General features: G+C 39.8%; 3 protein-coding genes across 4 annotated transcripts in view; 1 reads left to right on the top strand and 2 right to left on the bottom strand.

Moving 5' to 3' along the window:
- LOC133632464 (uncharacterized) overlaps positions 1 to 18,582 on the top strand; it is a 508,815-nt gene that overhangs the window by 283,297 nt on the left and 206,936 nt on the right. The window lies entirely within an intron of this gene.
- LOC133632484 (zinc finger protein OZF-like) overlaps positions 1 to 18,582 on the bottom strand; it is a 421,867-nt gene that overhangs the window by 398,014 nt on the left and 5,271 nt on the right. The window contains exon 2 of one of the 2 annotated variants that reach the window (XM_062024927.1): positions 9,679 to 13,366. The exons of the other annotated variant lie outside the window; for it this stretch is intronic. Coding sequence (XP_061880911.1) covers positions 11,757 to 13,366 — 1,610 coding nt within the window. The 3' untranslated portion in view covers positions 9,679 to 11,756. Of the gene's footprint in view, positions 1 to 9,678; positions 13,367 to 18,582 lie in introns of those variants that run through there. 2 annotated transcript variants of the gene reach the window in all.
- Positions 3,951 to 6,851, bottom strand: LOC133632518 (oocyte zinc finger protein XlCOF6.1-like). The gene is made up of 2 exons (XM_062024986.1): positions 6,645 to 6,851; positions 3,951 to 5,801 (listed from the first exon to the last, which is right to left on the bottom strand). The coding sequence occupies exons 1-2, from the start codon at positions 6,745 to 6,747 to the stop codon at positions 4,585 to 4,587; spliced, it is 1,320 nt and encodes a 439-aa protein (XP_061880970.1). The 5' UTR covers positions 6,748 to 6,851; the 3' UTR covers positions 3,951 to 4,584.

Raw genomic sequence — 18,582 nt, 5'->3', positions numbered from 1 at the left:
TTAATTTTGTTTTAAAACAATGGTTGGCAAAAGTATCTAACATCAAATAATCTACAACTACTCTTTGAAAAAAAAAAAAAATATATATATACAATTACGTGCACATACATTTGTACAGATGTTCAAACCAGAAAAAGGGCATACGCCGAAGATAAAAATCATGCATTTTAAACACCACAAGAAACACATAAATATTTTTCAACTTACTTAGTTGTTTTAGTTAAAAACATTTAGAAACTAAAATTATTACTCTGAACAAACAAGAAAAGCACTAAGAGTGTAGATCTCCACCAGGACCAATCCTATTGTTCACATGGTACTAAATTGTGTGCCATCTCATGTGTATCGTGTGTTGGTATGACAATAAACTTCCATGAATCCTGTAAAACACCAGACAGTTAGTAATATGGTTTCACATAAAAATGTTGGTGAAACTGCTCATTTCTACCTAGCGATAGGTGGCTCTAACTGTAGTGCTAATCACTCACCAGCAGAAAGCCCTCATCACACTGCTAATCAATAACTACCATCTTAGGCACTTAACATCACTAATCGCCAGTTAACAGCTATCATGCTAAATGTCAACTATCTTAAATGCAAACATGAAAACAAGACACATTAACATCTTTCCCCATTACAAATATCTTAACCCAAACCAGGGGTGTAAGGAAGGGATAGTAGTTATTTTAGTTGTTGGGACACGATGGACAGATTCCGGCCAGAGAATCCTTTAATCATCTTTATTGCTGAAAGGTAAATGTGAATGTGTGTGTTTGTGTGTGATATTTAGTCGTCAACGCACACAAGGCTGGCTGCCACCATTGATCGAAAATGGGCTATTCTGACAAAGACCTGCTTAAAAGGGAAAATTATGTCACAGATTGACCTGGTAAACGGCACACAATAGACTTTCGTCCACAGCCTCCCCCAACTGTCCGTATGGTAGTTGAAACCAGAAGAAAGTCTATGAGGTAGTGTCCTCGTCATCAAGGGGTGGACGCATGATCAGTCGGGTGACGGGGCGAAGGTAGGTGCGATTCTTCCCTTGAACTCTGGCAGTCCGGACCAGTCCATCTGCTCCTGGGTGTGTCTTAGTGATCCGTCCTACAGGCCACGGTCCTCGGGGGAGTTGAGAATCCACTGTCAAGACAACTTGACCAGCCAAAAGGGTCTTACAATCGTTACTCCACTTGCTACGTTCTTGAAGCCCTGGCAGGTAATGCTGGATGAAAAACGACCAAAAGTGATCTGCTAGGACTTGGCTGTGCCTCTAAGGTCTTTTACCGAGACCACAGGGATCGTAGATTGCTTGAGGTAGAGATGAATCGTGACGGCCCATAAGAAGGAGATTTGGCGTGACTGGGTCTGGGTCTGAGGCGTCCGAAGACAGGTAACCGGGAGGTTAAGCATTCATTATGCCTTCAACCTCTATCAATGTGGTCAGTAATACTGGTTCAGGGACTGTTTGGTCTTTGAGAACAACTCTGAGTGCTGTCTAAATGGATTTTACCTCTGTCTTCCATGTGCCCCCAAAATGTGGAGCGCTTGGAGGATTGAATCGGAATGAAATCTGGTGCTCTGCAAGTTGTTCTCTCAACTGTGGTTCCATTGAAGCAACTCCTTCACATAATTCACGTTCTCCACCAACAAAGTTGGTACCATTCTCCATGAGGAGGTCAAAGGGTTTGCCGTGTTGTGAGATGAATCTTCTTAAGGATAGCAGGAATGCGTCCGTATCAAGATTCTCCAGTAGTTCCAAGTGTACAGAGCGAGTTGCCATGCACTTATAGATGATACCCCATCTTTTCTCTGTGTGGCGCCCAATTTTCACTTGAAGAGGTCCAAAGCAATAAACTCCGGTTGAGTAGAAAGGTGGCTTATGAAGTCGCAGTCGAGCAGGTGGGTAATCAGCCATTTTAGGAATGTCAGGCTTGGCTTTACAACGACGATATTCTAGACATGTACAGATATGCTGAGGTTTCCATATTGCTTCTCTGCCCCTTAAGATCCAAAATTTACGTCGTAGTTCAGAAATAACTCTTTCTGGACTGGGGTGCAACAGTACTTCATCATTTTCCTTTATGACAAGCTTTGTCACATGGTGGCTAGGAATGGGAATCGTTGTCAATGGCTGTGTCATCGGGATAGCGGCAGCAGATTTCATTGGAGCTATTGATGGGAGCTGAAGCATGTCAGCAGAGGGCGGAGCTGACGTTGTTGACAATGAATCATCTTCAGACTCCGACAGGAAATACTTGACAATATAGGCAATGTGTAAGTCTTTCTCCAGTTTCTTTAAGCGTCTGCGCCGTTCCATTTCCATTGCCATACCCTCCTTGGCAAGGTGAGCATCCTCTTGTAGTCTTTGTCCTTCTTTAGCTTGTACATCTAATCTCTCCGCATCCAAGTCAGCTTTCCTTTCCTCCTCTATTTCTTGCTGTAGAACAGCGAGCTCCAAACCTTTAATTCGAGCTCCAAACCTTTAATTCGCTCCTCTCGGGCAGCTGTTTGAACATCAGGAATATTTTGGAGCAGTTGAAGCCCATGCGATCGTCGAGAGGATCGACGTGATGAAGCAGATGACTGGTACCCTGGCGCACTCCTAGCTCTGGTTGGCCTTGCTTCACCGTGTTATCCTACTGGTAGTGAAGAGATTTGGGCAGCAGGCAGTTGAGAGGGAAGGAGGGTGACATCGTAAGGGGCCAAAATGCTGTGGTATTTGAATGTCTCTCTTTGGCCTGACAGAGGGCTGGTGATCAGCAGGTGATCTCTTCATAGTGTCTGATGGTGGAACTCTCTACGGATCGAAGGACCAATGTAAGGAAGGGATACTAGTTGTTTTAGAGTTGGGACACGATGGACAAATTCCGGCAAAAGAATCCTTTAATCATCTTTATTGCTGAAAGGTAGATGTGAATGTGTATTTATTCGTCAACGCACACAAGGCTGGCTGCCACCATTGATCGAAAACGGGCTATTCTGAAAAAGACATGCTTAAAAGGGGAAATGACATCACAGATTGACCTACCAACTTAAAGGCACGGGAACATTACAGAACTGATTAACGGCACACAATTGGCTTTCGTACAAGGGGAGTCAAACTCATTTTAGCTCAGGGGCCGCATGGAGGAAAATCTATTTCCACGTGGGCCGGACGGGTAAAATCCATCCATCCATCCATTTTTCTACCGCTTTTCCCTTTTGGGGTAGCAGGGATTCGCTGGAGCCTATCTCAGCTGCATTCGGGCGGAAGGCGGGGTACACCCTGGACAAGTCGCCACCTCATCAAAAATACGACCACGACAACTTCAGATTGTTATTTTTATTTTACTTCGGCCCAAAATAGAACAAGCACATTCTGAAAATGTACATATCACAAATAATCCTCTTGACAAAACACTTCAAGTTAGTTAAACATTTAGAGGAAACAAATGGTGCATTTTCAGAAACACCATGAAGAACACAATGAACTTGGACTTAATCTCAGTGTTTGTACAAAGCAATTTAACTTTAAGTCACAGCCCATCTAGGGTTGAACAAAAAACTAAATAAAGCATGACTAAAAACTATTCTATTTATCAACTACCTCATTTGTCATTTCCACATATTAATCCTGTGCTAACCCAACAAACCATACAAACTGAGGTAGAAACTATTCAAGAGTGTTGAGTTACTTCCTGTCTTCTAGACATAATGTGTATTGATAGGAAAATAAAAGCTGTGCAATGTGTGAACAATTTCAACAAAGCACAAATAAAAAGTTAAAAGACTGACAGTATTGCAGTAAATCACACACTGTTCACTTTCTTTACATTTGCACAGAAGACAATCATTTTCACAGAACTATATCAGTGTGCAGTGTCTCATGCTGCATTTGAAAAGGAGTTAATGATTGGTTATTTTACTCCTGTTTTACGTTTGGTTGAGGGGGAGGAGTCGTGTACCTCTTGCTTGGTGTACTTGCTTGCCTTGGTATAATATATTTGCTTGCCTAACATAATTGCTATTGCGACATCTAGTGGACACAATTAGAACAGCAGCTTCTTTCATTAAAAAATGCAGCTGAATTTTGCACTTCGCAAACTCATCTCGCGGGCTGGATTGAACCGGTTATGCCCGAATGTCGAGGGAGGTGGGGGTTGGGTTGTGGGTTTTGGGGGTTAATTGTTCATATGTCTCTGATTTGCACATCGATCAGTCTGAGGAGTAAAAGTTGGCAGTTTGTTATGCAAACAGCTACCCAGCATCACTTATGCGTCAACGTCAGTTTTGATACATCTCAACTTTGCAGTGAAAAAGGGTGTAGTGCAGGTTTTTGAGTGTGCACAAACTTGACACATGAGGCCCCAGGTCCCTGGACTGAAGAAGGAGTAACCAAGCACTTGAAGCATCATCTATCTTACTGTTCAGGAAGGTTTCAGATACAGAGAAGACATGGGGTCATGAGTAGATAAGATTATGCTCTAAATAATCAAATTTTGTATGAATACCTCAGATATTTGTGAAAGAAGCAGTGAGGAGGTCCTGGGTAGGGGGGATGTCACCACATATGAGCAACATACCACAAACTAAACAGCTAATTGGTTATTTTCCCTTGTGTGTTCTTATGTGTTTTACTGCGTCTGCATTATGTGGAAACCTTTTAGAGCACACTGAACAACTAAATGGTTTTTCACCTGTGTGTGTTCTTATGTGTTCAGTCAATTGGCTCTTAATAGAAAAGTTTTCACCACAAACCGAACAGTTAAATGGTTTTTCACCTGTGTGTCTTCTCATGTGTTCGGTCAAAGAGCTATTCCGAGAAAAGATTTTGCCACAAACTGAACAATTACATGTGTTTTCACCTGTGTGTGTTCTCATGTGTAGAGTCAAACGGCAATTTTGAGAAAAGCTTTTACCACAAACTAAACATTTAAATGGTTTCTCACCGATGTGTGTTTTCATGTGTTGAGTCAAACGGTAATTTCGATAAAATCTTTTGCCACAAACTGAACAATTAAATGGTTTTTCACCTGTGTGTGTTGTCATGTGTTGAGTCAAATGGACATTTTGAGAAAAGCCTTTGCCACAAACTGAACAATGAAATGTTTTTTCACCTGTGTGTGTTTTCATGTGTTTAGTCAAAGTCCTATTTTGAGAAAAGCTTTTTCCACAAACTGAACAATTAAAAGGTTTTTCACCTGTGTGTGTTCTCATGTGTTGAGTCAAATAGCTATTTTGAGAAAAGCTTTTTCCACAAACTGCACCATTAAATGTTTTTTCACCTGTGTGTGTTCTCATGTGTTGAGTCAAACGGCAATTTAGAGAAAAACTTTTGCCACAAACTAAACATTTAAATGGTTTCTCACCTATGTGTGTTCTCATGTGTTGAGTCAAATGGCTCTTTTTAGCAAAACTTTTAGCACAAACTGAGCAGCTCAAACATTTTTTACCTCTCTTCTTTGTAGAGCATTCAGAGTGTTTGTTGTCAGTGTGAGTCCTCATATCACCTTCACAGTCTGTATCGCTGCTCAAAGGTTCTTCAACCTCGTCTTCAGCCTCACTATCTGATAGTGGAGCTAAGAGGTTGTCTGCTTGTGGTTTCTCTTCATCATCGTCAGTCTTCACAGAGAGAATACTCAGTGGAAACTTGGTGTAATCAGATTCCTCTCGTCCTAGAAGACACTCTCCCTCCTGAGTGATGCAGAGTTCCTCCTCTTCCTTTTTAATGCAGGGTGGTTGTGGAGTCTCCTGCTTCAAAGTGGAGCTCCCCCCTAACTGAGGGGAAACTTCTTCTAGATTACCGATCAGCTGCCGGACGTCTGCAAGACACAAACAACAAAAACACACTTTCTTCTATGTACTGTATGTGTGTGTAGTAGGGTTGTTCGGTATCACTACGGGTTCAAAAAAGGAGCAAGGCTAACGCCACGCTACTGGGAACTGTAGTTAAGCTACATAGCGTCGCTACTTGTTGTGCACTACTGCCCATTACTGATTCTAACTCGTAAATAAACGCAAGCAAAAGTCAGCTAACAATGCAGGTAATGGGCATGCACTCTATTTCTTCTATAAAAAAACTTTTAAAAAATATCCAGCAACTTTTTATTTACACGCTGTAAGTATATATGTAATGTAATAACAGGCACATTCATAATAACATGTAATATTTACGTATTTTCATAATTTTTTATCATTTTAAGCGGCACATTACTTTCACAGGCACATCACAACGTTCGCTATTTCCTTCAACAACACCACCAACTATTACTAATGAAGGCAGACTTCATGAGTGCCATCAAAGAATATTTTGGGACAAATTATGATCCAGAACCTTATATTTCTGAGCCTGAATATAAGGAGGATGAGCTACAACATTTAGAAGCTGACTGATAAGCAGATCAAGCAATTAGCACTATTGCTAAGTGCTAAACAAAAAATACAAACTATATACCATCAAATCTCGATTAATATCACTTTTTATTTAAATTAAGGCAGATTTTCCAGTGCAGGACACTTCTGCGGTAACTTCAAACAGACATTTCCGCCATTTTTTATCGAGGTAAAAATGCTAACAGGTTATTTGTTCAACAAAGTCAGCTAATTTCTATTTTTAGGGCTTGGAATTCAAATAGCTTTCAAATGAGGGAACGCAACACACTTACCTTCATCTTCGCTTTTCAGATTGTTCTCCGTTGGTGGCGCTGATTCTCTTTCATGTTCTCTTTTAGCGGACGTCGCCATCTTAGCATAGCAGTAGTCGTCCATCTTCTATCACGTCTTCAATCTTCACTTCAGATAACACGCCATCGCTCCACACTCAATGCACGTTTGGTGGGCTTAAGAAAATGCTCTGTTTGCATGCAACTTGCTGAAGACTTGTGCACCTGCAAGACATCCTAGTATGTGTTCCACCGACCGTAGAATGTACGTCTCTCCGCAGGTCACTCTGTTGAGGGGGCTAAGCGTCTACGCAGATGCACACAGAGACATTTTTTGACGGAACTGGTCCCATCCCAGAACACCAGTCAGTTGGCTCTTCTACTTTTGAGATGACTCCTATCTTTTCTATTTTTTTCAACTCTTCCCTCACTTTGCCCATTAAAAGGAATAGGAAAACATCTCCGCGTTGCTAGTAAAAATGGATCTGCATCAGGTTTGAGCTTGATGGGGTGTGGCTCCTCCAGCATCCCTAGACCTTTGCACAGTTTTTGGTAAGACTCAGCCATCATTCCCTTGTCGATGCTGTCTGTCTGCGAAACAAGGTTGAGTTGAACGCTGACTAGTCTGCTTAGCAAAGCTACCCGCAGCCCTTTTATGACATATACCGCTCCCTGAATCACCTGTTCTCCTAAATATTGCTACCAAAAAATAATAAAATCTGAAAATGTTGAACATTATGAATAGGTTTTGAAAAACACACTTGCTAAAACACTGACAAACTGAGTAGTGAAAGAAAAGGAAACAGAAAAAGCCATTGAAAAAAGTAATTGGGTGAGCAGGTTTGAGTCTGGTTTAACATAATTTTAATGAATAAATGAACAAATGTAGTAGGAGTACCCTGCTTATCATGATGTGTACTAATGCACACATGTGCATGGTGTACAATTGATTCAACTTGGAAAAACTTAAATCCACAATACCTATATTAAACATGTGAACATTACAAAAAAAAGAAATCTATCAATATTCCTACAATGTAGTGACAGGCAATTAAAAACATTGTGTTAAATATATATTTAAAAAAAAAAGTGGATTAATCATTAATGGTATTTACCCTAATCATGCATCAAAAATCTTGTATAATGAAAAATAAACTAAATATATTTTTCTGAAAATCTTACAATGATAAAAAGTAGACATTTAAAGGTTAAAATGTAGTACGGGAAGATTTGAAAAACTTTGGCATTAATAGCTTTAAACATTTACCATTCATGTGAAACTAATTGTTCATCTTTTTTAACTGCATGATGTGGCATAAAACCTAAACTAAACCACACAATCAACAACATGACTTTAATATTATTTGTAGTATTGTTAAAACTATTGTTCATAAGTATATTTTCATGATGGTAAAAAATATAAAATCAAGATATATTTCAGAAACAAAGATAGACTTATTCATAACTTCCTTAGTTTGACTATGATATAAAGCAGGGGTCACCAACCTTTTTGAAACCAAGAGCTACTTCTTGGGTACTGATTAATGCGAAGGGCTACCAGTTTGATACACACTTAAATAAATTGCCAGAAATAGCCAAATTGCTCATTTTATCTTTAACTCTATGTTATTATTAATAATTAATGATATTTACACTTAATTGAACGGTTTAAAAGAAGAGAAAACACGAAAAAAATGACAATTAAATTTTGAAACATAGTTTAACTTCAATTTCGACTCTTTAAATTTCAAAATTCAACAGAAAAAAAGAAGAGAAAAACTAGCTAATTCGAATCTTTTTGAAAAAATTTAAAAAATAATTTATGGAACATCATAAGTAATTTTTCCTGATTAAGATTCATTTTAGAATTTTGATGACATGTTTTAAATAGGTTAAAATCCAATTTGCACTTTGTTAGAATATATAACAATTGGACCAAGCTATTTCTAACAAAGACAAATCATTATTTCTTCTAGATTTTCCAGAACAAAATTTTTAAAAGAAATTCAAAAGACTTTGAAATAAAATTTAAATTTGATTCTACAGATTTTCTAGATTTGCCAAAATATTTTTTTTGAATTTTAATCATAATAAGTTTGAAGAAATATTTCCCAAATATTCTTCGTCGAAAAAACAGAAGCTAAAATGAAGAATTTAATTAAAATGTATTTATTATTCTTTACAATAAAAAAAATAAATGTACTTGAACATTGATTTAAATTGTCAGGAAAGAAGAGGAAGGAATTTAAAAGGTAAAAAGGTATATGTGTTTAAAAATCCTAAAATAATTTTTAAGGTTGTATTTTTTCTCTAAAATTGTCTTTCTGAAAGTTATAAGAAGCAAAGTAAAAAAATTAATGAATTTATTCAAACAAGTGAAGACCAAGTCTTTAAAATATTTTCTTGGATTTTCAAATTATATTTGAGTTTTGTCTATCTTAGAATTAAAAATGTCGAGCAAAGCGAGACCAGCTTGCTAGTAAATAAATACAATTTAAAAAATAGAGGCAGCTCACTGGTAAGTGCTGCTATTTGAGCTATTTTTAGAACAGGCCAGCGGGCTACTCATCTGGGGCCATACTTATCAAGCTTGTTAGAATTACTCCTAAGAAGTCTGCTAAGAGTTGACTTAAGAGTAAATAAATTCTTCGCTGAAAGCTGCACTTAAAAGTTAGTTATCAAGCGTCTTACTCACACTTTCAGCGAAGTGTAGGACTGAATCTTAAGTGTCACACTCAGAGCTGAATTACGACATTACTATGTGCCGTAAACGGAATTTTAGGTGACGTCATTTCTGTGTCCATAGAAATGACCAATCACGGAAGGGAATCTGTTGTCTAAGAATAAAGAAATATCTTGGAAATATTTAAGTGGACAATGGGAGTGTATACTTTGACAATAAACTACAAAATAATACAAAACAAACTAGTCCCCGCCGGCACTCACGCTACCGCTCCCTCTCTTCTATCGCCCACACACTCACTGACGTCACTCACCTCACGGCCACACACATACGCTACTGTCATAACATTTTCTTTCCAATTCATTAATTAGGCAACTCATTTGAAACTGGTGTGGGTGGCTCTATATATACTAGCCCACTGCAGCCACATGCAGAAATCAACAAGGAATCGAAAAGTATTAAATCTGTGACAAAAATAATATCCGCTCTGTCTAAACGATACCGTTTGATCAGCTGCTCGTCATCAAAAAAAAAAAAAACATTGTTCCGTTCCCTGAACGTTCGCGGACGTCTCTCTCGCCTCAGTGCCATCCCCTGCTGGCAACTCCTAACCACTTAAGACACCTCTGAAGGTCTCTTAAATATCGTGGAGAGTAGGAGTGATTCTTAGACTTAAGAACGTTGATAAAAAGCTTTTATTCTTAAGTTTGAGAGTAGGACTACATTTCGCAAATTCTCAGGACTTAAGTGTAAAATGGCACTCTAAGAAGCTTGATAAGTACGGGCCCTGGTCCTTACGGGCTACCTGGTGCCCGCGAGCACCGCGTTGGTGACCCCTGATATAAAGTAAGACTAAATGTAGCATAATAAAACATTACAACATTTTCTTGAAAATAGTGGACAGCGTTAGGTAGAAACTGAAGGAATGATGAGAAGTCATTGTATGATCAATTGTCTCAGCATCATCCAACGATGGGGAGCGTGGTTACATCCAATCATGAAGGATGTGACTGTTCCCATTCCTACGACCCAGCACATTTGATTTAATTAATGGGATTGCACGCATGCTTATATGACTGCTTCTATTTTTCTTTCATTGTTACCTCAATCAACAACTGTCAAGATCAGTTTTAGACTACAACAGACAGGAGGGTGGGGACCCCCACACCCCCCCATTGTAGGGCTTTGATAACATGTCATCTTTATCTCAATTCACTGAAAATTTGATAAAACAGACCCCCAATTTTCCTGTTAGAAAAAAGCCCTTACTAAGGATACGAGACCCCCTTCAAGTCTACACACAGTGACTATAGCTGCAATAAATTCATATTAAATATAGTAAATATATAGATTGTTTTCACATCTTTCGAAAGGCCTGTCAAATTAAATATAGTAAATATATAGTGGTGAAATAGACTCATCTTTCATAGATTGATCTGCCAAGTCATAGCCAGATGTCAGGGGGCGGGACTTACATTTTTTGTATTATTTTTTCATATTAAATTTATATTACGTAATCACTTTTTGACAGAAAGCATATCCTATATTCTCTACTATAACACAAATAATTTAAAAGACTGACAGTATTGCAGTAAATCACACACTGTTCACTTTCTTTACATTTGCACAGAAGACAATCATTTTCACAGAACTATATCAGTGTGCAGTGTCTCATGCTGCATTTTAAGTGGGGTTACTGATTGCTTATTTTACTCCTGTTTTACGTTGGGTGGAGGGGGAGGAGTCACAGCACCGCTTTACCGTGTACCTCTTGCTTGGTATACTTGCTCGCCCCGGTATAAGCTATTTTCTTGCCTAACAGAATTGCTATTGCGACATCCAGTGGACACATTTAGAACAGCAGTTTATTTAATTAAAAAAATGCAGCTGAATTTTACACTTCGCAAACTCATATCATGGGCCGGATTGAACCTGTTATGCCCGGATGTCGAGGGAGGTGGGGGTTGGGTTGTGGGTGTTGGGGGTTAATTGTTCATATGTCTCTGATTTGCACATCAATCAGTCTAAGAAGTAAACGTTGGCAGTTTGTTATGCAAACAGTTACCCAGCATCACTTATGCGTCAACGTCAGTTTTGATACAGCTCAACTTTGCAGTGAAAAACGGCATAGTGCAGGTTTTCGAGCACACTTGACACATGAGGCCCCAGGTCCCTGGACTGAAGAAGGAGTAACCAAGCACTTAAAGCATCATCTATCTTACTGATCAGAAAGGTTTCAGATACAGAGAAGACATGGGGTCATAAGTAGATAAGATTATGCTCCAAATAATCCAAGTTTGTATGAATACCTCAGATATTTGTGAAAGAAGCAGTGAGGAGGTCCTGGGTAGGGTGGATGTCACCACATATGAGCAACATACCACAAACTAAACAGCTAATTGGTTATTTTCCCTTGTGTGTTCTCATGTGTTTTACTGCGTCTGCATTATGTGGGAACCTTTTACAGCACACTGAACAACTAAATGGTTTTTTCCTGTGTGTGTTCTCATGTGTTGAGTCAATTGGCTATTTTTAGAAAAGCTTTTGCTACAAACTGAACACTTGTATGGTTTTTCACCTGTGTGTGTTCTCTTGTGGTTAGTTAAATCCCTCTTAACAGAAAAACTTTTGCCACAAACTGAACAACTAAATGTTTTTTTACCTGTGTGTATTCTCATATGTCCAATCGTACTGCTCTTAAAAGAAAAGCTTTTGCCACAAACTGTACAACTAAATGGTTTTTCACCTGTGTGTGTTCTCATATGTCCAATCGTACTGCTCTTAAAAGAAAACTTTTTGCCACAAACTGAACAACTAAATGGTTTTTCACCTGTGTGTGTTCTCATGTGTTCAGTCAAATCCCTCTTAACAGAAAAACTTTTGCCACAAACTGAACAACTACTTGTTTTTTCTCCTGTGTGTCTTCTCATGTGTTCGGTCAAATGGCTCTTGACATAAAAGCTTTTGCCACAAACTGAACAACGAAATGGTTTTTCACCTGTGTGCCTTCTCATGTGGTCAGTCAAATTGCTCTTAAAAAGAAAGCTTTTGCCACAAACTGAACAACTAAATGTGTTTTTTCCTGTGTGTCTTCTCATGTGGTTAGTCAAATTTTGCTTAACAGAAAAGCTTTTGCCACAAACTGAACAGTTAATATTTTTTTTTCCTCCTGTGTGTGTTGTCATGTGTTGATTCAAATGATACTTTCGAGAAAAGCTGTAGCCACAAACTGAACATTCAAATGGTTTTTCACCTGTGTGTGTTCTCATGTGTTGAGTCAATTGGCCTTTTTGACGAAAGCTTACGACACAAAGTGAACATTTAAATGGTTTTTCTCCTGTGTGTGTTCTCATGTGTTGAGACAATTGGCCTTTTTGACGAAAGCTTACGACACAAACTGAACATTTAAATGGTTTTTCACCTGTGTGTGTTCTCATGTGTTGAGCCAATTGGCCTTTTTGACAAAAGCTTGCGACACAAACTGAACATTTAAATGGTTTTTCACCTGTGTGTGTTCTCATGTGTTGAGTCAAAATGCTATTTTGAGAAAAACTTTTGCCACAAACTGAACACTTAAATGGTTTTACACCTGTGTGTGTTCTCATGTGTCGAGTCAAGTGGCACTTTTTAGTAAAACTTTCAGCACAAACTGAGCAGCTCAAACATGTTTTACCTCTCTTCTTTGTAGAGCATTCAGAGTGTTTGTTGTCAATGTGAGTCCTCATATCACCTTCACAGTCTTTATCGCTGCTCAAAGGTTCTTCAACCTTGTCTTTTGCCTCACTATGTGATAGTGGAGTTAAGATGTTGTCTAGTTGTGGTTTCTCTTCATCATCTTCAGTCTTCACAGAGAGAATACTCAGTGGAAACTTGGTGTAATCAGCTTCCTCTCGTCCTAGAAGACACTCTCCCTCCTGAGTGATGCAGAGTTCCTCCTCTTCCTTTTTAATGCAGGGTGGTTGTGGAGTCTCCTGCTTCAAAGTGGAGCTCCCCCCTAACTGAGGGGAAACTTCTTCTGGATTACCAATCAGCTGCTGGACGTCTGCAAGACACAAGCAACAAAAACACACTTTATTCTATGTACTGTATGTGTGTGTACAAACCCTGTTTCCATACGAGTTGGGAAATTGTGTTAGATGTAAATATAAACGGAATACAATGATTTGCAAATCCTTTTCAACCCATATTCAGTTGAATGCACTACAAAGACAAGATATTTGATGTTCAAACTCATAAACTATTTTTATTTTTTTGCAAATAATAATTAACTTAGAATTTCATTGCTGCAACACGTGCCAAAGTAGTTGGGAAAGGGCATGTTCACCACTGTGTTACATGGCCTTTCCTTTTAACAAAACTCAGTAAACGTTTGGGAACTGAGGAGACACATTTTTGAAGCTTCTCAGGTGGAATTCTTTCCCATTCTTGCTTGATGTACAGCTTAAGTTGTTCAACAGTCCGGGGGTCTCCGTTGTGGTATTTTAGGCTTCATAATGCACCACACATTTTCAATGGGAGACAGGTCTGGACTACAGGCAGGCCAGTCTAGTACCTGCACTCTTTTACTATGAAGCCACGTTGATGTAACACGTGGCTTGGCATTGTCTTACTGAAATAAGCAGGGGCGTCCATGGTAACGTTGCTTGGATGGCAACATATGTTGCTCCAAAACCTGTATGTACCTTTCAGCATTAATGGCGCCTTCACAGATGTGTAAGTTACCCATGTCTTGGGCACTAATACACCCCCATACCATCACACATGCTGGCTTTTCCACTTTGCGCCTATAACAATCCGGATGGTTCTTTTCCTCTTTGGTCCGGAGGACACGACGTCCAGTTTCCAAAAACAATTTGAAATGTCGACTCGTCAGACCACAGAACACTTTTCCACTTTGTATCAGTTCATCTTAGATGAGCTCAGGCCCAGCGAAGCCGACGGCGTTTCTGGGTGTTGTTGATAAACGGTTTTCGCCTTGCATAGGAGAGTTTTAACTTGCACTTACAGATGTAGCGACCAACTGTAGTTACTGACAGTGGGTTTCTGAAGTGTTCCTGAGCCCATGTGGTGATATCCTTTACACACTGATGTCGCTTGTTGATGCACTACAGCCTGAGGGATTGAAGGTCACGGGGCTTAGCTGCTTACGTGCAGTGATTTCTCCAGATTCTCTGAACCCTTTGATGATATTACGGAGCGTAGATGGTGAAATCCCTAAATTCCTTGCAATAGCTGGTTGAGAAAGGTTGTTCTTAAACTGTTCAATAATTTGCTCACACATTTGTTGACAAAGTGGTGACCCTCGCCCCATCCTTGTTTGTGAATGACTGAGCATTTCATGGAATCTACTTTTATACCCAATCATGGCACCCACCTGTTCCCAATTTGCCTGTTCACCTGTGGGATGTTCCAAATAAGTGTTTGATGAGCATTCCTCAACTTTATCAGTATTTATTGCCACCTTTCCCAACTTCTTTGTCACGTGTTGCTGGCATCAAATTCTAAAGTTAATGATTATTTGCAAAAAAAAAAAAGTTTATCAGTTTGAACATCAAATATGTTGTATTTGTAGCATATTCAACTGAATATGGGTTGAAAATGATTTGCAAATCATTGTATTCCATTTATTTATTTATTTTTTTTGTCCTGTCCAGCTTCTCAGGCAAATCATATAGTAGATGTAGATGCCCATATCGGCTGTTCAGATTTATTTTACAAAAGAGAAGTGTAGGATACTTCTCTTGTTGCCTTATTTGTATTTGACTTTATTAAATGTATTTATATTATCATTTGGTGCAGCCGGGCCGCAGCAGGAGGGGATAGAAAGAGAGAAAAAAGAAGATAGAGGGGGAAATTGTAGGGACAAGAGGGCGATTAGACAGAGAGACAAAAACAACAACAGCAAACACAACAACAACAACAACAACAGAGCAACATCAGCAAATACGACATGTAGAAATATGATGGTAAAAGTGATAGCAAATAAGCAGTTAGCGAAAATAAAAAATAATACAGAAATGACAATGAGCATTATTACACTACAAATGGAGCAATACAAATACCAATAGAATTAGCGCTATTGATAATGAACAATACAGATACTTTACCTTTATTATCAGCAATACAGTTGTTCAAATGCAACAATACATATACGTAATGATAACTTGAGATACGAAAGAATGCAGAAAAATGGAGGGGAAGAAAGAGAAGCAACCTACATTAACCTTGTAGATTGTTATAGTAACAATAGGTTAAGCCTTGTCAGTGTGCCATGTGTTATACCCAGTTTACCCTAGGGCAACAGCATTAATATATGTTTGATGAAACGTGATTATGTGCATGAGTGTATGTGTGCATATGTACTTGTATATGTACAGTATGTGTATGTGTGCTTGTACAGTGAATGTATACAGTATGTACAGTATGTGTATATTAGGGCTGCAACAACTAATCGATTAAATCGATTATAAAAATCCCGAGGGAGAGGAAAAATAAAAAAATAATATTAATAAAATATATTAAAAAATAAACATAAATAAATACATTAAAAAATAAAAACAATTTAAAAAAAGGAATTAAAAGAAGATCACAGACATGCTGACACACAAGGTCACTACCCCAGCAACTGGCTGACTCGTAGCACCTCGGAATACCTTGCAGCAACAAGCTACCACAGTAGACGCAGGGACTAGACTCAGCAGGCCCCAACCAAGACGGGCACCCGGAAGAGATGGACGGTGGGACCCAGGAGCTCCAGACACGCAGTCCGGATGCAGTAGCCTGAGGCGCTGACCCCCGCCTGACAGGCAGGCCCAGAGCGTACCCCCAGAAATATACATACATACCTATATACATATACATACACATGTACACATACACACACATACACATATATACATGTACATACACATATATACACATACACATATATATACATACATACATACACACACACACACATATACATACATATACACAGTTTGTCAGCCCCGACAACCACCTTGCGCGCGCGCTGCCACCAGTCACAACATCAACCACCCCCCTGCACCAGGCCCAGCAGCCACGGGCGCCCACACCACAAACAAACGGCAGCAGAAACAGCAGCCGCAACACCCCCAGATAGCCAGCACCACCCAATCAAATCAAAGCGATCAAAAAAAAACTGCGACCGGCAACCGCACGCCAACAGGATCACGGAAACCAGCCAGCGCCAGCCCGCCAGTCAGCCCAAACGCCAACACGCAAACAAGAGACACCAACACCCCCCCACCAAAATACCCCACCACCCCAACCCAAACCCGCACAAACAACCGAGACACAGCATCCAGACCAGACACGGGGGTCGCGCCACCACATCAAGTCACCAACAGAGACCCTACAGCGCAAGGTCGGGCCACACGGGCACGGACCCCACCCAACAGGAAGTGAGACCCGCGCGACGCCACACACAAATAAATAATACGATTTTAAAAAAAATATAATAATAATAATAATAATAATAATAAAATAAAAAAATATATTTAAAAAAATTAAATAAATAAAAATAAAAAATACATTTAAAAAAAAATAATAATAATAAATTAATAAAAGCCTGTCAGGCCACCAGACCGCAGTCCCCGCAATCCGCCCTGGCCGACGAGGCAATGAGGGGCGCGCTGAACCCCAACCCCCCATGCATGCGTACAAGGCCCCCAGAGCAGAGTGTCCACTGCAACAACTAATCGATTAAAATCGATTATAAAAATAGTTTGGCGATTAATTTAGTCATCGATTAGTTGGATCTATGCTATGTGCTTGCGCTGCGGCTACGTCTCATGAGGTGGCAGTAAGCCAGCCAATGATGTGTCATGTGCAGCTCACATGACGACGCTGTCTCCTTTAAAGTTAAAGTACCAATGATTGTCACACACACACTAGGTGTGGCGAAATTAAGCTCTGCATTCGACCCATCCCCATGTTCACCCACTGGGAGGTGAGGGGAACAGTGAGCAGCAGCGGTGGCCACACCTGGGAATCATATTTGGTGATTTAACACCCAATTCCAACCCTTGATGCTGAGTGCCAAGCAGGGAGGTAATGGGTCCCATTTTTTTAGTCTTTGTGCCTGGAAACATTCGAAAAATGGCGGAGGAAAACAGTACCGATAGTTTAGCGGAGAACTATCCTGAGGTTATTGCTTCAGTGGAGAAAAGTGTACGACCTAAGTCATCAAAAGTGTGGGAGCACTTTACTTGAAAGACTTCAAAGAAGACCGTTTCCTGCAAAGTTTGTGTTTCCAAGAAGGCCATGAGCAGACTCTTTTTCCTGAGGAAGCTTAGGTCCTTTAATGTGTGCAGCAAGCTGTTGGAGATATTTTATCAGACTGTTGTGGCCAGTGCCCTGTACTTTGCAGTGGTTTGTTGGGGGAGCAGCACCAGCAAAAGGGACTCAAACCGGATTGACAAACTGATCCGGAAAGCCGGCCAAACTATTGGCACGCAGTTGGAGGCGTTTGTGTCAGTGAGGGACAGGAGGACACTGGACAAACTGCTGGCCATCATGGACAATCCTGCCCACCCACTCCATCTGACAATTGAGGGACAGCAGAGTTCATACTCCAACAGGCTCCTTCAGCTTCGTTCCCACAGTGTTTGATTCAAGAACTCCTTCATTCCGCACTCCATCCAGCTGTATAATCACTCACCAAACCACAATAGATGATATCTGTCTATTACCTGACCGCTTCTATGTTAGCTACTTCTCTATGTTTTTAATGTCTATTTTCTATTTTCTGCTGGATTTACTCTCTATTTTATGATGCAGCTGTCACATATACTGTAATATTGTACATAGTAATTGTTTTATATTGTATATGTCAGGCTTGTCCCTGACAGTTTGGTTATGTTTTTCCTCTGTGTTTGTCTTTATTTCCTGTCAGCGCTTTTATTTTGGTTGTTTCCCGCTTGTCTCCCTGAGCGCTGTTTCCTCTCAGCTGCGGCTGATTGGCACCTGTCCACACCTGGTGTCTATCAGCCAGCTGCTATTTAAGCCTGCTTTGCCATCCAGTCTGTGCTGGAGTATTACTGATTGTCGTTGTAGCCGTTAGCTGTTTCCAGTTTTTCTGTTTGCTTGTTCCTGTTTTCAGTTTGGCTAATCCTAGTTCCTGGTTTGTGTTTTACATTTATTTTGGACATTAAAGGCCTACTGAAATGCGATTTTCTTATTTAAACGGGGATAGCAGATCCATTCTATGTGTCATACTTGATCATTTTGCGATAT

This window comes from Entelurus aequoreus, linkage group LG17 (genome assembly GCF_033978785.1).
Source record: "Entelurus aequoreus isolate RoL-2023_Sb linkage group LG17, RoL_Eaeq_v1.1, whole genome shotgun sequence".
Classification (NCBI taxonomy): domain Eukaryota; kingdom Metazoa; phylum Chordata; class Actinopteri; order Syngnathiformes; family Syngnathidae; genus Entelurus; species Entelurus aequoreus.
This window is presented reverse-complemented; position numbering and strand designations above follow the sequence as displayed.